This window comes from Halichoeres trimaculatus, unplaced genomic scaffold (genome assembly GCF_033239565.1).
Source record: "Halichoeres trimaculatus isolate MK-OKI-2021-1 unplaced genomic scaffold, fHalTri1.1 fHalTri1_scaffold_16, whole genome shotgun sequence".
In the NCBI taxonomy this organism is placed as follows: Eukaryota; Metazoa; Chordata; class Actinopteri; order Labriformes; family Labridae; genus Halichoeres; species Halichoeres trimaculatus.
Genome location: NW_027437194.1, coordinates 13,237,802 through 13,263,573, shown reverse-complemented (window position 1 = coordinate 13,263,573; position 25,772 = coordinate 13,237,802). Strand labels below are relative to the sequence as shown.

The window sequence follows — 25,772 nt, the reverse complement described above, 5'->3', positions numbered from 1 at the left end:
TGGCAAATGTGCACACATTCAACATCCAGCATAGATACCTTGTATTTATGTTTAGAGCATGAAAGAGACTAATACCTGCTCTTTGAAGTTTTTTAATTTCATATACCAAAATCAGTGATCAGAGACCTGTTAATTCTTGGTTGTATCCAATGGGTTTAAGAGAGAGTATTAGGGCCTGTGTCTAACCTAATATCTCAATATAAAATCTTATAAAGCCTTATAAAATCTTCATCATTTTTCTCCTTTCGATGCTTTATGAAACAATGAAGATTAGCCGATGAACACTAGTGAAGAGGGACACAGAGGTTCTGTCTAATAACAGCAGAAGTGGCTGCCAACAGGGCCGATCAAACCAAACAAAATGATTGACAGTGGGCCAAATCTGGTTGCCCGGGGCAACTGGGCAACCGTTACTGTTGAGCGTTGTGAATGGAGAGAGGACAGAAAGTAGAGAGAAGGGGACTAAAGAGAAGCAACGACTCCCAGTGTGGCATTTGAAGGACTCTGGTAGTTTTCAGACTTTGGAAGAGAAAGACCTTCCTGTCCTTTTTCGGTTTTGATCTTTTCCTTTCTGCAACGAGGACACAATTTGGCCCTGACAACCTCAAGAACAAAGACACACACACACACACACACACACACACTCACACACGCACACACACACATGCTCCCTGAACACACAAACAAAGAGAGGGAACATGCCGGTCATATCTGCTTCATGCCAAGTGTGTCAGGTGTTCTGGGGTGTTTTTTTCATACAGTCTTTCCACTTATGCAAGTAGCTGGCCGAGTCTGAAATTTTTTCAAAGTGCTGTCTGAGCCTCAATAAGTTTGTGTCTTTAATGTTTTCCCAAATGATTAATTCAGAAGTTTATTAGTCGATTTATTTTTGCTGTTTCATTTGTTGACAGTCTTTTTTCCACATTGAACTCAGAGTTCCTGTAGACTATTACCCTCTCTTAACGGAATCTAAAGAGATGCAGTAAACTCACTGCATATTTGTCTCAGAGATGCTCCCCATCTTTCCCAAACATAATAAATTTTAGGCAACAAACTGATGTTGTTATCTCATTATAGCCACCAGAACAAGTTGCTAGTTGCTGTGGAATTCATAATAAAATCCTGTTTCCACTGCTTATGCTGTGTTCACTTATATTTCACCATCAAGAGACATGTTGTGGGTCAGTCTAGAGTCATTGCAGTATACTGTTGATAGTCATTTGTCTATAGGCAACACTTGCACAGGCTCAGTTGATAGGTGGTCACTCCAACTCTACATACTTTTATTTTTATTTTTTTGTGTTTTTTATTGATTCCTCTAATTTCTATTCATTCATATTTAATTTGTCAGTGTGTAAAATTTCTTAATCTTGATGAGATAAGATGAAGTTTATCAAATTCTTTTATATTCTCCAATCACCAAAGACTAGAATGACTTGTAATTTGATTGGATTAAATTTTTCCCTTTTAAGCATCCATCCATCCAATCATCCATCCATCCATTGGTTCATCCCTCCATCTATTAATTTGTCCATTCATCACCAACTTGCTGATCTTTTATGTATAACCAGCCTTCACATCCAGCTGTGGCCTTTGTGTGAGGCTACAGCAAACTGTAGAGGACAAAAATATGAAATAAATCAAACATTACTGCCTCGCTGGCCATTTTCCTACTGGGCTGCTGTCAAATTATCCTGTTACACAGTCTGAATGGCTCCTGATGGAAATTGTTTGGAAATGGCAGATAAATTTACATGCTGGGCTTAAGTCCAAACTCCTCTGGCTTCATCCTCGGCTGTTAGTGAAAGGAAAAAAAAAAACACTTAGAGGGGAGGATGAGCTCACACACTAACAGCAGAAAGATTGTCAGTGACCCCAGTTTTTCCACAACTCTGACCAAACCAAATAGATTTGTACTAGCAGACCTAATTTAGGTTTCCCTTCCAGACTTTGGTTCCAGTTTTTGTGTTTTAGTTTTAAATAGCTACATCATAATGTTGTTATTGCGCTCAACCACAACTATAAATCTGAAAATTTTCTGAGCTCCAAAACATTTTGCTGGATAATCAAACTGATCTGTCATTTCATTTTCACTTCATTTTTCACTGACATTGTGTTTATCTTATCCAATTTCTGTTTGGAAGGGTTGAGGCCATTTTCCTTTCACCAATCACCACTGACTGCCTGTCTCTTGGTTGACAAAAAGTCCACACAGGAGCTGCATTAGTGACTGCTTGGAGAAGAAAATGGCTATATGTTTACTTAAGTTGGATCCAGATGATTATTAGGAACAAAAAGATTTGAAATTTCTCCAGCTGATTGCTCCAGCGTGCAGCTGAAACAAGGGATATAATGTCTAAAGAGTAGATTTTCTTTAGCCCCCAAGGTGCGCTGATTTTTCTTCTATTGCACATTACAGTAGTAGATCTGAACAGGGGTTCAACCAATTCAGACAGTTGTATTCCAAGGAGAAGATAGCGTTTGTAGCACCTAATGCTTTAAAAAGATGGAAAAGACACAACTATTTTCTTGTGCTTTAGTTTAACCCTCCTGTTCTCCTCTTATAATAATTTCCCTTGGGGTCAGTTAGTTCCCAGAAAATGATTGACAGAAAGTTGGAGACCAAGTTTTTGAGTCAGGCACTTTGTTTATTTGTTGGATATATAAATAACCCCTTGATAAAGGCACCCAACAGTAACCTGTCCTCATGCGCCAACATCAGGCCAAACTTTTACATCAGAATCCATGTATCTTGAACAGTTTTCAAACAAATCTTCTCAAATTTACTGACAACATGAAAGACCCCACGAGAAGGGACCCTATTGATTTTGGTGATGATATGACCTTCTCTATAGCGCCACCATTAGGTCAAACTCTCACAGAATGAAACACATTCCTGTCCATTTAGCTGATTATATTGTTTGAGCTCAGTTTTGTTTTTCTACTCCTTTATGCATAGTTTAATGTTTGTATATCTACTCTTAGTGGTTTGAATGGATGGATATTTTTCAAGTCTACCATGCTACAAATGTCTGGGTGTTTCATCTTTCACAGTATTTTTTTTTTCCTACACCACACAGTCACTCTACCTCAGTGGCCATTCAGATTTGTCTGTGGTATGAAAACTGACTGCATGTCTTCTGTGTTACTGGGAGGCTGAGTGGTGATTCTCTCCTGGCTGTAAATGGTTGATGGGGGCTGGGAAACATGGCCACCGGCCAAGGTACCAGCCCAACCCCCCAACAGCTATCTGTGCTCCTCAAAAACATGCAAAAAAAAAAAAAAAAAAAAGCCTCCGAAGCCCAGCATCTGCTTGATGAAGGTGGCATGAATACACTCCAACACAAGGCTCAGTCTGCTGCTTGATTACATGTGACACTGGATTAGTTTATTCCAACATTTTCAAACAAATCAGACTGTTTCAGCGTAACATGTATATTGCAAAATTATACATGTTTTTGTGATCTTAGTCGCACTGATCATGCATATATTTAACTTGTTATTGTATTTCTTTTTGCACATAAATAATCCAGTAATTTATATTTAATGCCCTTTTCAATTGAGTATCTTTCCAGGGACCCCTTGCTTATGTGGGTTAAAAAGTAGAGTTCTGTTCTCAACTCAAAAAAAAAAAAAATAGCAGACCAAAATATGACCTCGGGATCCATTAGTTGCTAAAGTAGATTTTTTTTTTTCAACATACAATGATGTATCATAAGCTGTCATGATTCTCAGCTCTTTCACTCTGTTTCTTCATTGAGGTCTACATTAGTCAGAGGATCTTCCGCAGAGATTGACATGGCACAGAGTTTCCCATTTTAATTGACTTGACAGTTACTTCAAAGCTCAGTTATCACATGTCAGTAGCATTTTTACACCTGTCAGCCAGATACAGGACTGGGCTCATTTGCAAAGACGAGACTGTTTTAATCAAATGCAAACAGCTGGTGTTGGTAGATTGATAATAAACATTTAACAAAGTCTGTTTTGGTTTAATGATGAGTATTCATTTTGGTCATGTGAATGATGGCTGCTATTTCTGATGAGAAAGTAGCGTCACCTTAATCTTTTCCAAACCTCAGCTGAGTGGTTTTAATAGCCTGAACTTACTTCTCTGTCCCACAAAGCAAGTTTAACTTTCTGTTTTTTAAAGTAAGCAACGAAACCAGAAGCAGGAGTAACAGATGTCAGTTTCAGAAAGCTGGTTATGAACTTTGATTCTTTACTTTCCAAAAGTGGAGTTAAGAGATTCAGATGATGTTTTTTCCTCTCAAAGAAAAGGACAATCAGCAGCAGTTCACTCCAGTCAGACTGATGTGATGAGAGATGATGAATATTTAAAAGTTACTGCAGTAAAAATCAACACTGCTCCTGCAGATAACAGAAGGGAAGTATGCAGCAGGAAATGATTGAGTTGAACTGTATACTGACTTTAACCCAAGATCCACTGTTCAATTTACTGCTAATGATACAATGAAAAAACAACTGGAACCTGAAGCCATGGAAACATTAAACATAAAGGCAATTCAGTGTCAAGGTAAAGGTGTGAATTGTCTTTGTTATGGATGATCTCCTGACATTTAAAATAGTGATTTTGCATGAAACAAATGAATACAGCAAAAGGAGGAAGACTCTTCAGGGACTGAAACTCTGATCACATTTTTTCCCAAACAGTTTTTTTTCCATTATTTTTTTAAGTAAGACAACATGTTGTTGATTGAAGAAGAACTCAGATTTTGAGGCCAAAGAGCCAAGCTTACCTCATAATCTTGCTTCTTAGTGCACACCCACATAGGAATGGGGAACAGATTAGGTACTTTTATAGGAACAGATTAAATTCTGTCTGTAGTAGAGGGTGCCCATTCTCATAAAATCAAACGATACCATGTTTCTGTACCTAAACGCAAAGTTGTGACTGTGAAGGAGTGGAAGAGTAGGCAATTTTTCATACTTGACGTAAACATGTTATTGCAAGTTTATATACTAAGAAATAAATATGCTGAATTGAAAAGAAAAATTGGAACCGTTGAGTACAGATACTGATAGATATGTCAGGTACCGGGCACGGTTACCCCGTCATTTTAAATGTGAAAAGTACCTATGCCTGCACCCAAGGTCTCCTTAAGGTGTACAGGAAAAGGAAAATTGACAGATCTACATCTCATAGTTAACCGTTCAAATCCCTTCCTATAGTCTTACAGTTAACAAAAAATCAAAAATCAGTGTTCTCTATTTTTTATTAGCTAAAATTAGTTTTAGCAGCAGTGACAAAGAAAACTGCCTTTCTCTTCTGTATTGTGCTTATCCAAGTCCTGCTCCCCGAAGGATGCACCCCTGAGACATTAACGACTCCTTGGCCTCCCCTTTAGCGCCACCCATGGGGCATACAAGCCGATTTTTGCTCTACTTCTGGTGATCGTCAGTATGTTGTTTGCTTTTACCCTCAGTTTATGGGGGTTTCTGTGGCTGCACTGCTGCTGAGAGCATCACCTGAACTCTCATAATCACAGCAGAAACACCCTCATGGGTAGTATTAAAAACAGGGCACTCACATACACACAAACACAGAGATACATGAACACACATACACATATACACACATACGCACACTGACAATATGTGGCTTTTCTAAGGCTGCTATCTAAAGCCATCTAAAGGGACATACTGTCTACATAAGCAGAAAAACCCACATCATCTGGATGAAGGGATGATCTCTTCCTATCACTCTCACCCACTATCTCTCCGCCTCTCCCCTCCTCACATTACAACTTGCTTTTAATGTCTGTCACCCCTTTCTCCCCCTTCTTATCTTGCTGTTATTCATCTTTCTTTTCCATTTCCCTCTCAATTTTTCTGTGCTCTCTCACTCACTCTGCCATGCATTCAAGTTAAAGCCACAGATTGTGCTACACACACACACACACACACACACACACACACACACACACACACACACACACACACACACACACAAGCACACGCACACTCTCAACCACACCAAAGCATGCCTGTCATCCAGTTATCGCCTCACAGATCAGTAGGTTGGTCGTGGGCCGGCAGCTACAGCTGAGGCAGCAGAGTGTGGATGTATGTGAGCTTCTGGTGGAATGCAATATAAAAAAGGGCTTTTAACCCTCACACACACATGCACACACACACACACACACACACACACACAAACACACACACACACACACACACACACACACACACACACACACACACACACACACACACACACACACACACACACACACACACACACACACACAAATTCACACATTAGTAAAAAGTGCAGCAGGCACCAGTTTGAACTCTGTAAGGTTTCGGAGGTGCATTTACCTATTAAAGGGAAGTTCACACATGTACACACACACCACACACACGCACACAGTTTATTTGAAGTAAATGTGGTTGAGTATGCTGAACCACATACAAACACTAGCATGTGTATAAAAATGCAGAAAAGTGAATTTATTGTAAAGTACTTAAAAAAAAACAGATGACAAGTAATTAAAGCTCTGTATATGGAAACATGAAGTTCAAACCTGACCCCCTGAAACAGGCACAGGTGTCTAATCCTCCACCTCCTGTTCACTCCTAAATGAGCCACACTTAAAGCACTGTGAGGGCTCTCCAAACACACTGACCTCTGCCCTGCACACCTCTCCACGGAGTGTGAGTATACTTCACTCCTCAGCCTTGAGGTCTCTTCACATCTCGGTCTTTACCTTTTTTTTTATCAGCTAACTGGATATCTTTTAGTTTTTACTTCTGCCTCTTTTATGCTTTTGTCACCTGATTGGTGAAAACTGGCCTTGAAGCTCCGCAGTTTAAAGTTTTATATATTTTTTTATCTTTGTAAATCAAACTTGCCTGCCAAAACAGCTGAATGTTGTTCTTTTTCACTTCCATTCACATTGAGTACAAGTATTAAATATTACCAATGTCCTGGTCCTGAGTTCCTGTTCTTGCCACTGACCAATGTTGTGGTACTTCAATTCAGGACTGAATTTCAGGCCTCTACCTGCCCTAAAGCACAGATGACTCAGGATTTAACTTCAGCACTGCAATAAGATATGAACCATTAATAAAGGGACATATCTGTGAAACAATAGTTTTCTGAAGTAACTCACTGGGTTTGGAGCAGAGGCTGCCTCCTGTGTTCATCTGCATGTTTTGCACATGTTCAGTATTTAAGAAAATCATTAAGAAAAATATGGGGACAAATTTATTCTCAAACATCTGTGTTTCCCTATTAAGAGTGGTGTGGTGCACATTTGCATGAATTACATCCCAAACACTACATTACAATCTGACAGATCAGTCAGAATCTCATATTAATTTTAACAATGTGTTGTCCACATATCTACAATGTCCTGAACAGGAAGTTCAGACTCAGAGGGTCAACAGTTGGAATCAAACAGTGCTTTCCTTCATAATAAATAATAATAACCTCACAGTGGTCTCAACGACGACCACTGTGACTCCCACAGACCCATTTCTTAGGCGCACTTGTCATTTGTATTATGCATGACTGCCTGTTTGCACTGTCATGCACAACTCCCACTCTATCAAACAGGTGTAATGTACATAGTGTAGTCTATATGTTTGTTTATATTTTATTTTATCACTTCTGCATGCAAATTTCTTTACATAAATATTCTTAATATTATTTGTCTGCTCGTTTATTTTTTATTGTTTTTTGTTTTGCTTTGTTTTGTTTTTTAATTTCTAACAATTTGCGCCAACAGACCAAGTCAGATTCCTTCTACTGAAAAAAAAATACTTGCAAATAAATCTGATTCTGTAACAGAATAAAGCCAACCAATAAGCAGCCATAGACCAGTTGATTCAGGATCTGAGAGGTAAAATCAGTTTTTGTCAATTGCGTCTGGTAGCTTTAGTAGTAATAGTAAATGATTGAGTCGTTTCATAGAGCAGCTGTTTTTGGTTTCCAAACCAGGGTCTTTCCTTTAAGCAAAGAAGTGCATCTCTGTAGTGGTCCGTTCTGTATTGTTAGAACTAAAATCTGAGGCTGACAAAAGCAAGAACTTTCGAAAGACTTGTTTTTCCGTTCATCCCTGAGGCTCTGTTCTTTCATCTCTCTTTAGGATAAACTACAGATCTGCATCTGTAAAGGCATTTGGGTTCTGTGAGTGTGTGTGTGTGTGCATGTGTGTGAGTGTGTGAACTGTAGCCCTTGTCCCCCTGGTAGGCTGACAGTTCCTGTGCGTGGGCTTTACTGTGGAATCTGGTCTTAAGTGTCTGTTTGTCTGTGCTTGCACGTGTCCATCCTCACTTCATTGTGTCTGCTCTCCAAACATGATCCTATTGGCTGTTCTCTGGCCTATTATAGGGCAGGAGGAAGAACAAGCCCACAAAATCTGTGGAGTCCAGGTCCAAAAAAACACATGCTTATTGCATGAGCTGTAATATATCCATCAATCTGTTCTGGTGTAGGTAATGATGCTGAGATTTACTTTGAAACAGAATTCATTTTCAAGGTTCTCTTTGTTATTTTGATACATTGTTTATGATTGGTTTCTATACTGCTGACTGTGACCAAACTCCTCCTTAATTTTATCCATATTTTATATGTGTGGTTGGAAGTTCCAGTCACAGCTGCTCCCCAGATTTAAACACACATACGTTTGTACGCACACACTGGAATACCTTGGCCTCTCACTCACACACTGATCCAGCTGCTCGTGCTCTCAGGAGACTCTGAGCTGTCATTAAGTCTCATCACCAACTTCAAAGATCCTCTCTATATTTTACTTTGCCATCAATCACAAACACATAAACTGCTGGGTCCATGTTTGCTGTGTGTATGAATGTGTGTGTGATGGCAGCCATGACAGCTGACAGTGTGTATGTGAGCATGTGGGAACCATTATAAATGAATATCTGAGTGTCAGGACCACCCTGTATCAATATGACGCACTGAAGCTAACTGGCTTCCTGAACTCACAGCTGGAGAGAAAATCCACCACTTCTAATCTCACTGTTTTGGCATCTCAACAAATTACATCATTTTATTTTGGAAGCTACCGTGGGGAGCTTTCATTTTATGCTGATCTTGGTAACACCTGCAGACATTGCAGCACCTCTTGTGTCTTCGACGATCTGGTTCAGCAAATGTGTAGGGTGTGTTTTTGGACAACAAATCTCATCCTGCACCGGGGGATTTAAATATGTAACAGAAGAAATAATGTTGTCTTGGACGGGATATTTAGCTCTTGTGAGTCATGAAGAGTTATAATTTCAGTCCATTATATGAAACTTTTCACCTCAACTTGGAGCTAAGTGAAGGATCATTTATCTTAGTGAGAAGGAAGCCATGGTTCAGAATCTTGACTCTGAGGTCTTGAATTTTAAAGACATAACCACCCACTCAACATATATTATCCCCTCATTACCCAGCTAACACTTAAACATTGTTGTTGTTATAACTACCTCTTATGGTTTAAGTGACTTTGTAGAGATCAGCAGCTTAGAGACACTCTCACCAGCTGTTGCTACTCTAATCTGCATTGCAGGAAAGGATGTTGCTCCACTTTTCAGAGCTAGTCTGAGTCTAACTAACTGTTGTTTCCCCACTTTCAAGACCAGCTGGAGATGGACACTAACATTTTTATCACATTGTCAACAAGCAGTGGTGGTGTGTGTGATCAGGCGGTCTCTGTCCTTGCTCATGCTGTTTTGGTAGAAAATGTGGTAAAAAAAAAAATTGATAATTTTAACACAAGGACATCATATATTATAGATGTTGGGTAAGTCAAGGAAAAACTGTTGATTCCTAAATGTGCATGTGAGGAAGATTTGTTTTGATTGAACTGCAGCACCACCTTTTGGCCACACTGTTGTAAAGCTGTGACTTTTAACAAGGTGTGTGTTTGTTTCGGAAATGAATGGAAATCGGATCGAAAATGTTTTGTTTTTTCGAGACAACTTTTTTACCATATTCAACGTGCTGAGGTAAGGGATTTATCGACAGTTACGTAGCGCTGTTGTTTGTAAGTTTGTATGGTAGTTTAGTAGCCGGCTACATGTAGCGGGACTGGCAGTCTGGTGCTTTAAGAGTCAATAATGTGTTTTGTCAGTGAACTCTGGTTATGTCCTGCCAGCGCTCATCGACCAAGCTAACGTAATCTCACTCTTCACTTTATTGATTGACTGTCAAGTTTGAACAGACCACTGCAGAATGTGGGTCGATGTGGGCTGGAATGAAAATTATCAGTTGAACCCATGATTTAGCCTCTAGCTTGTGTTTTAGCTCATGATCTATCACTCTCCCATTTAGCTTTCTTCTGCTCTTCTGTCCTTTTTCTGTTTGACAGTTAGGCTCCAGTGTCCATGATCACTACAAAGTTAACCACAGAAATTGTTTTCAGCAGAGAAAAACACAGATGTATCTTCTCACTGCTAAACTTCATCAGCTAGGTGGTGTTGTCATAGAGACTTAGACGTGCCATAAATCAATCACAATCAGTGCAGCTCAACCTGATCAGGAAACTAAGACGTAGCAATTAGGAGTGACCTGTATTTGTGCTAATAATCTCATTTTAAAGTGCGGATTATGATCAGACTTTTTCAAGATCACTTGGAAACTCCTCACAGCCACTTTAAGTGTTCTTGATGCATTTTGTAACACTGCCTTGGCAAAAGCTTAATCGTGATTGGTTGCAAGGTGTCTGAAAGTGGACACCTACAAAATGTAGTGATTCAATAAAACTGACAGGTCACTGTTCTGAATTAACGTGCTGGACTTGTGGGTTTTTTGCACAGGATTCAGTGATAATTCAATGAGGATTTATTATTATTATTATTATTATTATTTGGGTGGAGTTTGATACAGCAGCCAGCTCCATGTTTGTTTAATAAGTCCTCATCAAGCATCAGGGAGGCAAAGCAGGGAGCTCCTCAGTACCTCTGTCAGTGAAGTTAACCCTCTCCCCTCTCTGTTGCATCTAACATCAAACAGTTTGCTGTCACACACACAGACACACACAGTAGCACAGGCACATACACACGGAAACTGCGACTGAAGTACAACAGCTGGTAACAGACACAGAACAGAACTGAGCTGTCACACCTACACTACAGAGCTGACACATACAGATATGCACACATACACAAGACTACAGATAACTTTAATACACACACTGATGCCTTTTTTACACTTATTTTATAAAAATGCACACACACACACATATGCACACATAAGTAAACCAGTCTGGCATGAGATGTGGGTAAGCGTGCTGATACTTTTTATGTTTGTTCATTGGTTCTGCTGGATTTCTCTGCAAGTCTTATCTGCAACAGATGATGCAACCACCCCATAGATGAAACAGGCCTTTAACCTCCCACTAATGGGAAAAACAACTTTGTCAGTTTACATATGTTTACATATATGCAAAAGGATCACACAGTTTTTTCCCATAAATATTCACCAGGATGCAGAGATTTCAGTGATAGGTACTCCAAAATTGAAATAAATAGAGCCATTGTTTAAGTTATAACACTGGTGATTTTACTACTTGAACAAGCCAAAGTGGGACTTCCACTTGACAGTTTTTTTTTCTTTTTTGCCCAAACATCTGCAGCCCAAAGTGACACAATGAGAGGAGTAAAGGAGAGTGAAGTTGTTGGCTGTACAGAAGTGTTCAGATACCTTAGAAATAAGAGTGCCCATTGTCTGAGTTTAGTGTGTACGCTCATGTGTGTGTTTGCTCTTTGCTATGACTACAATGAGTTTACAGCTACAAAGTGAAGGAAGCCGAGACTAAGACATGATGTAGGTGATCAGTTCAAGATGGCACTCCAGGAAGGCCTACTTTTCATTCTCTTTTCATCCAGACTCATAAATATGTCTCTCCATCTATCATTCATGGACTCACCATCCCCACATCACACCTTTCTTCTGTCCAGGGTCCTGCAGATCCCTGAAAAGTCCTAAAGTATCTTACACCAAGTTTTAATGACCTGAGAACATCTTATTTCACTACAGAGGTCTGAAATCAAGACAACACTTTGATACATTCCTAAATACTTTGTCAAATCTTCAAATTACAAGTTTATGTGAGGCTCTCTCTGTAATTTCCCATACGTGTTGAACATTTTCAGTTTAAATATTTTCTCTTAATGTAACACCTGTGTATATTGCAAGAACTTGTGTTCTTTTCTTCACATCTTTCTTTCTTGTATCCCTACTTGATTTCATCGTATCTTACCCTTTTCTTTCCCCAACTTCCTTATTTCCTTCCTTTCCTTCTCAGTTGTACTCAAAAACCCACTCCCCCGTCACCCATCTTTCAATCCCAGTTATTTTTTTTCCTTCCTTCTTTTCTTTCCTCTGATCCCTTCCTCACTTTCTCTTTGCTTTTCCCTCTCATTCTCTTCCCCATGTTTTCTCTTCTTTTTCCCTCTTTTGTTCTCTACTTACTCCCCTCTAAGGTCTACCTACATCATTCCCACCTTTATATATTTACTCTTTCATCCCTTACCCCCTCCTTCCATCTCCCCTCTTCACTTTCTAATTGCGAGCGAGAAGCTGCCAGATATTGTGAGGTGTAATGTGCTGTCTGATTCCTCTCTTAGCGTTCTTAAATGATCGCTATTTATTTGTCAAGCCAAGCGTTGAACGCTAATTAAGGAGAAATGCTTTGAACTGCTTCTTGTGTGTGTATGTGTTTGATTGGGGTGTTTGTGTGAACTGAAGAAGGGTGTGTGAGTGTGTGTCTGTGGAGCAGTTAGGAGATGGAGGAAGTTGTCATTGGCGAGTCGATCCCTCGCTGCTTCAAGCGCTTCTACTGAGCCCTGTGTGTGTGTGTGTGTGTGTGTGTGTGTGTGTGTGTGTGTGTGTGTGTGTGTGTGTGTGTGTGTGTGTGTGTGTGTGTGTGTGTGTGTGTGTGTATGCAGGGGTCTGTTCATGAGGTTTTTCTTACTCTGCCATCATTCTGAAACACACACAGACACACACACACACTAATACACACAAAGAAATACATAGCAGCTGGTGTTTTATGAGAGTGTGCACAAAGGTGATTGGTTGTTTTCTTTAATTTACTTGTGTTGTCATGGCAGTACTGCGACTTTATTGGTTGTTTCCTTCTTAAACTTTTCATCATGAATATCATTGTCCGCATTAAATAAATGGACATTATTTTTTTCTTGTTCTGTCTCTGTCACACTATAAGGATTTGAACCACTGACCCTGTCATTGTCAGTGCCTTGCTCAAAGGGTTGAACCTGCCACTTTAGAACTGACACTTCTCTTGTCATTTAGGGTTTATTGGTAAATGTTTTTCTATGCAGTTGTTTTTATTTTCCATTTAATCCATACCAGAGTAATGGATTAAAGTAAATGGTTGAAATTTGTCACACAAAAGGTTAAATAAGGTAATTACTGTATAGCTCACATGGGATAGTAAAAAATAAGGGTTTATATGATGTCCAAATTTAAGAATATGCTTTAAACTTGGTAAAACAACATGTTAGATGTTTGTTGAAATGTGTAGTTTGCATTTCTGTTGGTGTCATAGTGTTTTATATGTCATTTCTAACATTTGTAACCAATTAAAGAATCAGTTACATCAAACTGTCAAATGGTATAACCACAAAAGCATGACAAGTATTTAAAAATTTAACTTCCTAAACATTAGTTCTTTGTTATGAAATATCTCAACGTATATTTCAAATGTTATGTTTTTAAATTTGACAACACAGGCTTTTGTTGTACTGAGCAAATCAGTATGCCATTGACATCAATTTTCTCTGTTTTTGGGTCGGTTGGTTTAAAATGATTTTAAATTGAATTTTTAAAGTGGAGTTTAGTAACTTCTTTTGCACAATATCAGGATTTTGTGAGAAAAATTGGTTACACCAAATGACATTTACCAGTTACATGTATTTTGTTTAGTGGAAGAAGGAATCAGTATCACTGCCACTGCCACCAGTCAAGTCCCATTGTGCAATATTACCTGCATGCTTCTTCAGTGCGTATAACGTGACGTTTTTAGTTAAAGAACAACAAATGGTAACACCATATTAATTAAATAATACAAAGTTTCCTAACATTGACAACATACTTTTTGGCTGCCATGTACATTACAAATATGTCAAGCCTGTAACTCAGAAACCAAATACTTGCTCAAGCTTCAGAGTTTTTCTCCTGACATGAACGATAGCGTGCATCTTTTAAACTCAGAAACTAACTTTCAGATGTTCCCAACACCACATGAATGAGGTCATTGTCATCGTTTACCTTGAGGGGGTATTTTATCTTCACTTGAGTACAGCAAAGAGAGGTTGTGGAGTGCTGTCTGTTCTTAAATACTAAGGTGTGATGACATCGTAAAACAGAAAAGGACCTGTTCAAGGGGGCTCAGTCTACAGCAGAACAGATTCATGTTTCACTTTGAAGCAGACACTCAGTTGTGGAAAGTTCAAAGACTCTTGTGTGAGTGTAAGTCAAATTCCCCTTGGCTACTTCTCTGCTTTGACATCTGGTACAAACAAACGCCACACTGATTTTTAATGTTTGATAAGAACAGCTGAGCTTGTTCAAATAATTTATCTTTAAATTGATCCTGTAGGTTTAAACTCTGATTGGGACTCTGTTGGGATTTTTTTAATTCATTTGACCTGTCTGTGAAAAATCAGTCATTAGACCAAGATGTTTTGACTCAAGCTATTGGAAACTACATGTTGTCCGTCCTTTTCTGTAGTGAAAGATGCAGGAGAAGGATGTACTTGAGTGAACCTTGCAGCAGACACAATTCTGGCGGTGTTGTTTGAAGAAATCTGTACTGAGTGATACTGTGATGTGAAGTTGTGGGAGGGTCGGGCAATATTTGAGTCAGTCACAACAAAAGAAATCTTTTTTTTTTTTTTTCTTTAAAAATGACTCAAGAGAAAATGTCAAACTAATGATTGTCTCTTTTCTTTGTTGCTTTAAACTCTTATTTAATTTTCTTTTTGAAAGCTGTGTTTTATTCTTTCACGGTCAAAGTTTTTTTTTTGTTACAGTGTTAATGATAGATTGATGTACTGAATGGATCCCTGCAGGTGTAATGTTTGCATTGTGGCGTGTGGTTTCTGTGTTCTGGCTTCAGTGAGTCCAGTTTTACCCGCCGTCTCTGCTGGGTTTACTGTTTCTGGTAGCAGCAGCCTCTGGGCCTCACTCCCTCAGGAGTGTGTGTATGTGTGTGTGCAAGCATGTGTGTGTATCAGCTGGAGCTAAGCTGGCATACAGGTGCACCGCTGCCTCGCCAGCACTTCCTGGTAATTAATGACTTCTTCCTGCCTCCCTCTCTCCCTCTCTCTGTCTTCCATCTCATAGTTGGGATGGTGGAAATTGATGACATCTGAGTATTTGTGAGGACAGAGGGTTTGGTGGGAGAGGGAGACACTGAAGGAAGAAGACGCAAGGGGCTGGGGCTGTCAGAGGGGTAGAAGACAGTATGTTGATTTAAAAAAGTGAAAAGCCCAAAGAGACATTTTCAGGCTCTTCTCATTGCTTTACATTTTAAAAGTTAACTTTCAAAATATCCATCATTTTATGTATGAAACATAAAACCACTGGAACCAATTTGACTGTCTTTCCTTGTGTTGGCATTAAATTGTAAAGAAAAACACTGGCTATATTCATACCTGTTCAGAACTCCCGGAAACTCCCCCCTTGCCTTCAAAAGAAAAATACTTTCTGTGGGCTGTAGGTATGAATTCATGGCATCTGTTTTTATCTTGACGTTACCTGGAATTTTTTCAGCCAACTCCTTAAAAATTTCTAGTCGAAGCTTTGGGAAAACTCTGTCTCATCACCTCTGTCTTAGATGCTGTGAGGGATGTTTGACCAAACAGTTCAGGAAAATTTCAGAGTAATAGTAACCTAATTTTGCTCATAGGATTCAGTATTCTATAGAAAATGTTTAACTTTCTCTGAGTTTTGGATGTTAAATCACAGAAACTGTATCTTTGATAGCTATAACACAAACTTTTAAAAACCAAATTCCATCAGTGAGTATTTTTGAAAATGCCACCCTTTCTTTTCTGTTGTCATGTAAATCGGCAGTGCATGATAGGTCCTCTGTAAAATGGTAACATGACAGCCTCTACAACAGCCTGTGCTGTTCTAGTCTGACCACCACTTAGCTAGCAGTAATATCCCAATATTTCCAGTTGTTTCTGCAGATCTGGGTGCAACCTGATTGTATTAATGGCATTTTTCGTATGTGCACTTTTTTTTTTTAAATCACAAATGGGAATTTTTCATTTTAATAAAGCTTCTCTCATTTAAAATGCCTAAAAGATTTTCAGAGAGTGTCTGCAGCGCTTTTTAAAAAAGTCTGTCTGCACGAGTAGCAGAAACAGGTGAATGAGAGAGCATCATTATCTGACAGCCTTGTGATGAGAATGTGTTGGACTTTGCATAAAAACAGTTAACGTGTTTTAAGTGTGTGAAAATTTAAGCTTTGGTTAAGGTTTATCCAAGCCTGGAACAAAAAGAAGCAAATGAACTAGCAAAGTCGTCCGAAACACAAACCCCCCAAAATTTGGAAATGAACAGCTTTTTTTTTTTTTTTTTTTTCATCTTTACACAAGGAAAAATGTCGAGGTACAGATCTGTTTCTCTCAAGGATGTTATTTCCTGATTCTTCTTTTTTTAATCTTTAGGTTTCACCATTTTACCTCTTTCTGCTTCTTTCAAACTCTCTTTCTCTCAAACACACATACACACACAGAGATACACACAGACACTAGTAATCTATCTTAGTTAATATCGTCTGTGCGAGCAGCTGGGTACCGAAGCTCAGTCAGCTTTGTGAGAAACAGACCTGTGTGTGTGTGTGTGTGTGTGTGTGTGTGTGTGTGTGTGTGTGTGTGTGTGTGTGTGTGTGTGTGTGTGTGTGTGTGTGTGTGTGTGTGTGTGCGCGCGCGCGCACACACACTCGTTTATGTGTTCTTGTATGAGGGAGAGCAATAAAGAGGCATAGTGATGTAGAGAAGCAGATACTGAGACAAATACCAAAATAAATGAGATGATTGTCTGTTAGACTGAGATGATGGGTAACATTTCTGGTGATAGGAAACATGGATAGCTCTGTGGATTTATGCACAGCATCAGGGAGTTATGGGTAACTGTGGTGAAGTTGATTCACCTGCTTGTCACACAGGCTGATTGGTCAAACAGATTCCCTGACAGGGAAGGGACTTCAAACTCATCATACAATCACATCAGCATCATATTATGTTTGCTTTTTCTGTTCATTGGTATTGAGTGAGTTTACAGAAAACAGTTCTTGATATGGTTGGTTCAAAGTGTTTGACTAAAAAAAGTGTAAGTCAGGGGTGGTTGTTTCTCGCTGGCTGGCAGCCCAAAACAGTCCACTTTAGATCCAATTCGAAATATAACAATGGCTTTGGGATATGCTGCATAAAACTAGAATTTCAGAGAATGCTAAGGATGTTCAGCACTTCCGACATCATTCTCCGTGACGTCACCCGTCTGTTCCTAAAACAGTGAAAGGAACTCGATCCGTGGATGCAGCCACACTTGACATGACGCAGGCTTTGAGCTTCCTATATAACAGATAAAGGGCGCCCTTCAGTCATGTTAGCTGAACTGCATCTCTAATTGGTCAATCAGATGATCCAAATATCTTTCAAACTGCAGAGTGAGAAAAAAATTCACCCCCATACAGTTTGTGCTAATCAAGTAATTAGCATTTCAGTAGAAACTGTTTTTTGAACCCAGCTGTAAACGTGTTTTTAATGCTGTGAAAGTCTGTTTTTTTTTAGCTGGGTGTGTACGTGGTTTCCAGTCTTTCTGCAGCCAGCCTTATGCAGATTCTCAATGAACAGCAACTTTGAGCACTTTTCTAAACTGAATGTTGCCCTTCAACAAGATGATGTCAGCATTTTGCCTTTAAAAACGCTCCTTTATATTTGACAAGTTTGTTGGTTTAAGTAATGAGACAGTGAACGTGAACACTGTTGGTGAATTGTCAAACGAAAAACCGAACTGGGTCCTGCCTGGCAAACTGGGGTTATTGCCTTTAAAGATGTTGGCATCTAACAAGCAGGAGAACCATATCATCATTGCATTGTTTTACTGGAAATGCATGATCCGGGTTTTATTAGTGACAAAAACCAAGGATATCCACACCCCTGCTGGATTTCTGTGTCATACAATCATGTAAACCCTAAACCAACACCCATAGGGTGCCTCATCACAGCGCTCACAGTCTCGACTCCTGGCCTTGACCCTTTGCTGCATGACTTCCCCCACCTCTCTACTACCCACAATTTCTCTTCCTCTTCAGCTATCCTTTTCTTTAAACGTTAAATAGCTAAAAACCTCCAAAAGAGTAATGCTTGGTATTCCATTTTCAGGGTAGACTGTGCTTAATGAAGTGAAATTGACTGACACATTTAGAGAAACAGGTAAAGAGGGACAGACAGAGAGAGCAAGAGAGGGACAGACGGGCACTTTGTCTCCACTCCAACTCATCTTGTTGCTACGGTGACCGGTCTGGCCTGTCCTGGCTCGATGCTGGAGTTTGAGAAGAAAAAAAAACAAAGAAAACAACAGAAAAGAAGAAAAAGCGCCACAATCAATGAGACCCTTTTTGTTTTAGTGGGAACCCCCTTTTACCCTCGACGACACACACACACGCTGAAAACCACACTCAGAGACACACACACGGACAGAGGGACAGGATGACTGAATCGGTGTGTGATAGTGGGTGTGTGTGCCTTTGTGTCTGACTCCCTCTCTCTCTCTGTGCGTGTGTGTGTGCGTGTGAGTGAGTGACTTTATTTAAGACAAGGGCCCTTTTGTTTTAAGTCGGAGAATGGCTCTGAGACCGAGGCTGGCCCTGTAATTGGCCTACTTAGGCCCTGTTTAGCATGAGAAAAGCCTGCCTTGGCCCGGCAGCGCCAGCTAACTCTTGTTTTCAGGCCACAGAGAGGACGGACACGCTGATCTGAATTCAGATTAGCCCTGAAAACATCCACCCCCCTCCAAACACACTCCTCCACCCTGTGCTTTAAATACACAGCGCACTAATTACTTAACGAGAAAGCTGGGAAAAAAAATCCACCCTTTAACGGAGTAGTGGTGGAGTCTATTTAAAGGAAGAAGAGGAGGGGGGTTTGTCAGGTTCTTTTTCACCTCTTCTCTCCTCTCTAACTTTTTCAAAGAAATGACCCTCTCCTCCATCCTTCCCTTCTCTCCCCCCTTTATTCCTGCCTTCTCTCCTCGGCCAAGACGCCACTTGTTGCTGCCGAATCATTGAACTTAATTAGCGGGACAATGTGTGAGCGGTTTGCTAAGTTTGAGCCGTAAACAGAGTCACGGTAAGAGGAAGAGGGAGAAAGCAGCAGAGAGGAGAAGTTAGAGAGATGTGGAGCTGTGAGATGAACGCCTCCACGCTGGGCAGCATGAGGTCGACCTCATGGAGGTAAATACCATCACAGACGCGGCTTCATTTATCTGTAAGCAGATCATTTGGAAGAGTCTGAGGTAGATTTTGTTCCTGAACGTTTGGCAGCTCTGAAATCAAATCCAGTGGACAGTTGTGTCTTTTTCAACCTGTCTTTCTGACTTTAAGTTTTGGTGTTAGTGTTGTGGGGTAAAAACAGTATAAAGAACTGTCTTTCTTTTCCACTTGTCTATCTACTGATCTGTCTGACTGTATTGTTAGCTTGCATGTTTTATATTGTTTCTAAATGTTTTCCTTTGACTACAGAAAACCAGTTTTATAGATAATAATTTTCCAATTCTTCATGTAGATTTTGGCTTAAGGTGTACACTCTCTAACTTATAAATTTACATTTCATTATGAATCCTGTCACTTATCCTGCTCACAGATTAACAAGCATTTTATATATTTATTCATGTTGGCATTTTCAGATTCAGACTTCTGTTTATCTACTCAGTTAACCTACACCAAGCATAAATACATGATAATTCAGCTCACAGAGATTCATGCCTCCAAACCATTAATGAGTGATAAGTGTCCATGCTCACAGTCCGTTCTCATTTTTGTGTGTATGGTGCAGCCTGTATCAGTGTGTTGTGTGTGTTGTGCTCTGAATTTCTACCTGTGTTGTAGTCCAGTTCAGCTTTGGTTTGTCACCATCGTACTCTTTTGGAGCCGCGGCACCACTGCTGCCATCTTTAACGCTGACTGTCCAACAAGAAAGATGTGCAGGTTCATGATGAATCGACCGTGAAAAGATTTAAGCGTCACGTAGTGCAACCTGGGTAATGCATTTTTGGAGCTATCGTGAAACCCCATGAGACACTGTAACATAGAGAGGACAGGAATTGTTACCCACAGCTGGTTAGAGGTCATGAAAAAGTCCGGTTACGACATTTGGGAGTGGCGTAAATGAGCAACAGTGTACCAACCCAGCAGTGGGGAATGACTGTGACATGTCACATATATGAGCTGAAAATATACAACTTTTTTCATAACATCACATCAAACAAAACTTTAATGTAGTCTGAGAAGAAAGAAATAAGAGATCTGCTCCCTTGGGGCAACCTATGGTACTAATAGACACGTGGCTCTAATCAAAAAACAAACTTTATTTAAAACTCTTTGAAGGAGGTTGGAGGTGATAATGAAACAGACTGTTATTAATAATGATTCCTCTTTATGTGCTACAACAGCAAGTTAGAATTTTATATTTATATGTAGTTATTTTATTCATCTGTCACCACCACGGCGGGGTAGGTGTCAGATGAGGCGAATAAATGCATACTGCCAAAAAAAATATTTTTTCACACCGGAGAGTTCTTATGAGTTGCAAGACATTTAAAACACAGAAACATGACTCTTTTTTTTGTTAAAAAAGTTACTTACACACGGACAAGACAAGATTCTGCTATCCCACTTTGTCAACAGGAGGTGCCAAAATTAACACAACCTAAAAGCTCCTCTCCAGTTTTCATTCTGCCAATATCATCGCTGACGACAAATGTGCGTCGACGAGTTTTCTAATGTGATGAAGACCAAGGGCTCTAGACACAGAAAAAAAAATCTTAATGTGAATTAAGTTTTTCGAATCAAGACAAGACGACCTCTTGAACGCAAGTTTTAGGTACTGCAGTAACCTTTGATTCTTTATCATTTGGTTGTTCCTCAAACTTCATCCATTTTTTTTATTTTAGCAGTTTTTCAAGTCAGCTTTTCATTAGTCTCATATTACTGTGACTTGTCATCAAAGCATACTTTTTACTTTTTGCCTTCCAGCCAGTTTCAGTGCTATCCTAAAACTGTTAACAATCTTCAACATTTCTACTTTAGTTTGCTCCTTAAGGATGTTTTTCATAAACACACTATAAATACTCACTCACATAACAAATGCACCCAAACCTGGCCTGATTATTATTTTCTTGTTTGCTTACACTTCACCGCTCAGCTTATATTAGGAAATCACGGCCCTGCTCTGCAAATATAGCCGTAAATTATCTGATTTGTCTGTCTGCTCTGAAAAGGGTGCTTTTATAAATAATGTAAAATAAAAATGTGTATTACTTCTTTTTAAATTCATCTGGCTGGTTTAAAGCCATCTTTCACTTTTATGTGTGAAATATGAACTATTTTCATGTGTCTTGATATATTTTGGAGGTGCAATGTATTTTTTAGTTAAGTTTTTTTTTTGTATTGATCTTACTGATGTGCCCCTTTTTTGCCCATGTCACATGATTAACAACCTTGCTTTCTCTCTTTTGTTTCTGTTTTTGTGTCTGTGTCTCTCTACCAGTCTATATTGGGCGGTGAGTTGGGAATGGGGAGTCCCGGCGCGGCGTCACCCACAAAACCAGCGGGCCAGTACTACCAGCATTACGGTCCTAACCCGAGGAGAAGAACGCTACCTATGGACAACATGGGTGAGACTCCACATCATTTTGTATATGCTCCAAGACTCAAATGCAGAAAAAGGAGGTTCTGAGGAGAAGGTTCTGTTTTTTCATGAGCAGAAGAAAAACAATTGAATTTGAATTTTAAGGCAGCTGTAAATAAAATCAAATCAGCTTCTGGTTTATAAAGCTTGTGTTGCTCAAACTTTTGCTGCCTTCATGAGATCTTGGTAAAAGTTCTCGGTCGGGGAAGTCTTTCATCAAACTTTATTATTTGTCAGTTGTATGTGCTGGAAACGGTTTAACAGAACCACATAATACAGATTTGTTGCAGGACCTTTTGTAGGAAAAAGCAAAAGGGTTTACTGAGGAAAGACCCAATTAGCACTTAGCTTTAAATAATAATAGAAAAGTCTTCAATCACTGACAAACTTTCGTCAACCTTGCCGACATATCAAGCTCTGTCCAAAAGGATCAGAGTGTTTTTCTGATTAACAGTCAAACCCAAACACCAGTTTTGGCTGGCAAAAAACAAATAAAGACAGAGATGGCGTACATTTTTCAGATGCATCCAAATTGCCTTACATGCACACACACACATTTTCTTCTCTTACCTCTCCCTTTAGTTTTCTTTATCTTCTTTCATTAACCTGTTGTCATCAGAAGTGATAATATTGGTTAATCTGATTTAATTTAAAATAATCCCTGAAACACAACAATTTATATTATTCTTTTATTAATTTCTCATGAGTCTGACCGCGATGTAAAATAAGAACATCCTCTGAATCTGTCATTAGCTTCGGGCTCTGAGTGACACTGCAGAACAGATTACAATGTTTCATTTACTATCTAAAGAAACCAACTGAATAAAGCAAACATCAACATTAAGCAGAAATGTTACCTTATCGCAGAATTAAATGCAATTGACAATGACGGAAAATACTTGATTGTACTAAAGATGACGTCCCTGATAGGAAGCAACTTGGCCTGTACAAGCAACAGAGACTAAACATCAATCCCCCTAAGTGCTATCATAGTAAGACAATAAAATACTGCATATTAAGTTAATGATATTCATTGTTCAGCCTTGATTTCCAGTTTTCACACAAAAAACTTTACCCTCCTGACCATTTTACCCTAGACTGAACCTTTTTACTGCTGCTTTGTGTTTGTCCGTGTGTGAATGTGTGAGTGTGTGTGTTTCTGTGAACATGGTTGCTACGTTTACAGAAGGCCGAGCTTTGTGAGTGTGTGTGACCGTCCTGTTAGTCCGCGCGTCTGTGTTTGAAATAGGGCTTTAAGAAAATAAAAATACGGTGGAAATCTTTTAAAGTGAAGCACAATGGTGGCCACGGTGTAGCCTTGGTAGCGTTAGCCTTGAGAGGACACAACACACAACATCACACACACACTCACACACACAGGAGACAACTCCGGGCCAATTTCCCAAAAATGGCCCTTTCATTTTTCCATCAAAGTCTCACCTTCCTGGCTGATAGAGCGCTCCCTTGCTCTCCTTGAGAGAAACCCTGAAAAATAATATAAACGTGTCAAAAGCTGCCCTCCTTCTTTTTATCAAACAGAAAAGGGAAAAAAAATCAACCCGGTGCTTTTTGTATTCTGCCTTTTTATTTTCGGCATCTTTTTGTGTGGCGCTTGTTTGCACTGAATGCTGTCTTTGTGAACATATCGACGGCGGTGGGAAAAGTGGCCTTGCTCTCTCCTCTACGGGGCTGATTGATTAAATTCAAACAAATCAAACCAGCGACTCCTTTTCAGAGAAATAAAAGCCTCTTGGCCTGTTAAACCTTCATGCATTGTTTTGTTTCTTTTTCTCTTTCTCTTTCAGACGTTCACACAAAAAAAGTGCGGAAGGTCCCTCCCGGCTTGCCGTCCTCAGTAAGTGATAACATTCGCTCTTTTTTCTTATTATTGAGGTAATATCGTTGCCATGACTGAGTGTGTGTGCCAGTCACAGGAGCAAAGAGGCTGCTGATGCTCCTGCAGGTTTGGAATCGCTGAGCTGGTTTTAAGTTGTTAAAAAAAAAAGCTGCACACGTTGCCAGGTTTGGTTCATTTTGTTGGAGTGAAGATGCTGCTGCTGCTGCTGCTGCTGTCTGAGATGGGCTGGAGAAAGACAGCTGCTGGCTTTTTGTTGTCAGTTTGTGTTATTTGGGGGAATCAGCCGAAAGAATTTCACGGCACAATAAACAAGCAACATTGTAGAAGACAATTAAATCTGTAGAAGTGCAGAAGTTAAAGTGTCTTTTTCTCAAATGATTTAAAGCACAAAACTACAAATTTATTTAAAAAAATGGATTTTATGGTTTGGGTTGAAGTCGTTGGTTGCTAATTAAAGCATTTATTCATATATTTAAAAGAATTTGAGAGGAAACCATCAGGTATTTCTAACCGACTCACAAGTTGGTTTGTAAAGCAAATTGACTGAGACAGAAGTCCTGACAGAGTTGGAGTTGTAGATAAAGAAAGATACACTTGCTGCCAGGTTGTGTGAGTTTGATGAGTTGGAGGTGAAGCTGCTGTTTGGGTCGAGCTGGACTCAAACAGCTGATGCCATTTCTTGTTGGTGTCAGTTTCTGTTTCAGTTATCAGCTGGGAGAGATCAAAAAAAAATTATTAAACCCTTAAAACAAAGAATAATCTTTTGTTTTCCTCAGTCACTTCATACTGTACCTTAAACTATCAGTACCTTACATTACAACTTATATCTTTTCTATTTCAAACCTGATATCACAGTTCACTTCATTTTAAGGTGAACTTGTGATTTATCATACCATACCCCCTCACTTTATCATATATTTTCTTAGGCTATCTTAAAAAGGAATATAGGCTGCATACTGTGCATTAAAGCAAGATTTTTAGATTGTATCATTTATAAGCATTATAAAGTAAAATCACTTATCACATTGTCACTGCAGTCATCCCCAAAAGAAACATTTGATATGAAAAGATTGTTTATTTCATCCTAGATTTGTTTTGCTGTTGTGAGTTACTTCATTTTTTTAAACAACTAATCATTTTAAATATACAGCCATACAGTTGTTTCATTGTACAGCATCATCACAGGGTTTTATGATTACATGGGTTAGTGAAGTACTGCTCTTATAGGATACATAGAATAACAGTGCTAGCAGAGGCCTAAACGAGTGGGTTTGAAAAAATTGGGGACAGTCACATTTTTCAGGATACATAGCGGTAGTTTTTTTAGTACTATCAATTTACTGTTGACTGTTGTAGTATTCGGCTGCTGTTACAGAACTGAAAAAGAAAGAAACAGGAGTCCATTCACTACACAGGAGAAAGTCTGTGACTGTTAAAGCTCTGTGCATTTCACCCAGGGCGTCTCTGACACACACATTTTAAGTATTTTGCTTTTTATTCCAGTATTGTTTTTTGGTTAGCCAAACCTTTTTTATGTTATTTTGACATAATAATCAAACATGAGGGTTAAACATGATAAATAACCATAGTCTTTGTTTTCTTTAACTTGTGGTTTATTTTTTAGGATCAGACACTGCATGAATGGAGAAAACTATCGTCTGATGGAAGTGTCATTGTGTTCCTCGAGGTGCTTTGTTGAGAATAAAGATAAAAACAGGAGTTGAAAGGGGAAAAGAAAGGATGAACACACACTGAGCTGCTGACACAGACACGTACGGTTCAAGTGAAGCTTAATGTACTGAATATTTTTATCTGTGGGAAAATCTAGTGGTGAGAGTATTAACTTAGTATTATTTATTAATTTGAGAGATATTTAATAGTTTAATCCTGTTGCTGCTGTTATATTTTCTCAACTTGACTTGTTTTTTTTGTAGTATTAATTTTTTGAATGTGTACTTTATCACACTGTGTCTTTATTTGGTTTCATTAT

General features: G+C 39.2%; 1 protein-coding gene across 10 annotated transcripts in view; it reads left to right on the top strand.

Moving 5' to 3' along the window:
• Window positions 1-25,772, top strand: part of tcf4 (transcription factor 4) — a 234,326-nt gene that overhangs the window by 104,821 nt on the left and 103,733 nt on the right. For 8 of the 10 annotated variants that reach the window (XM_074691144.1, XM_074691138.1, XM_074691141.1 and 5 more), the window contains 2 exons: window positions 21,784-21,910; window positions 23,730-23,779. In XM_074691144.1, the coding sequence (XP_074547245.1) occupies window positions 21,784-21,910; window positions 23,730-23,779 (177 nt within the window). Of the gene's footprint in view, window positions 1-19,344; window positions 19,470-20,171; window positions 20,276-21,783; window positions 21,911-23,729; window positions 23,780-25,772 lie in introns of those variants that run through there. The other 2 variants (XM_074691145.1, XM_074691146.1) reach the window with 2 other exon arrangements.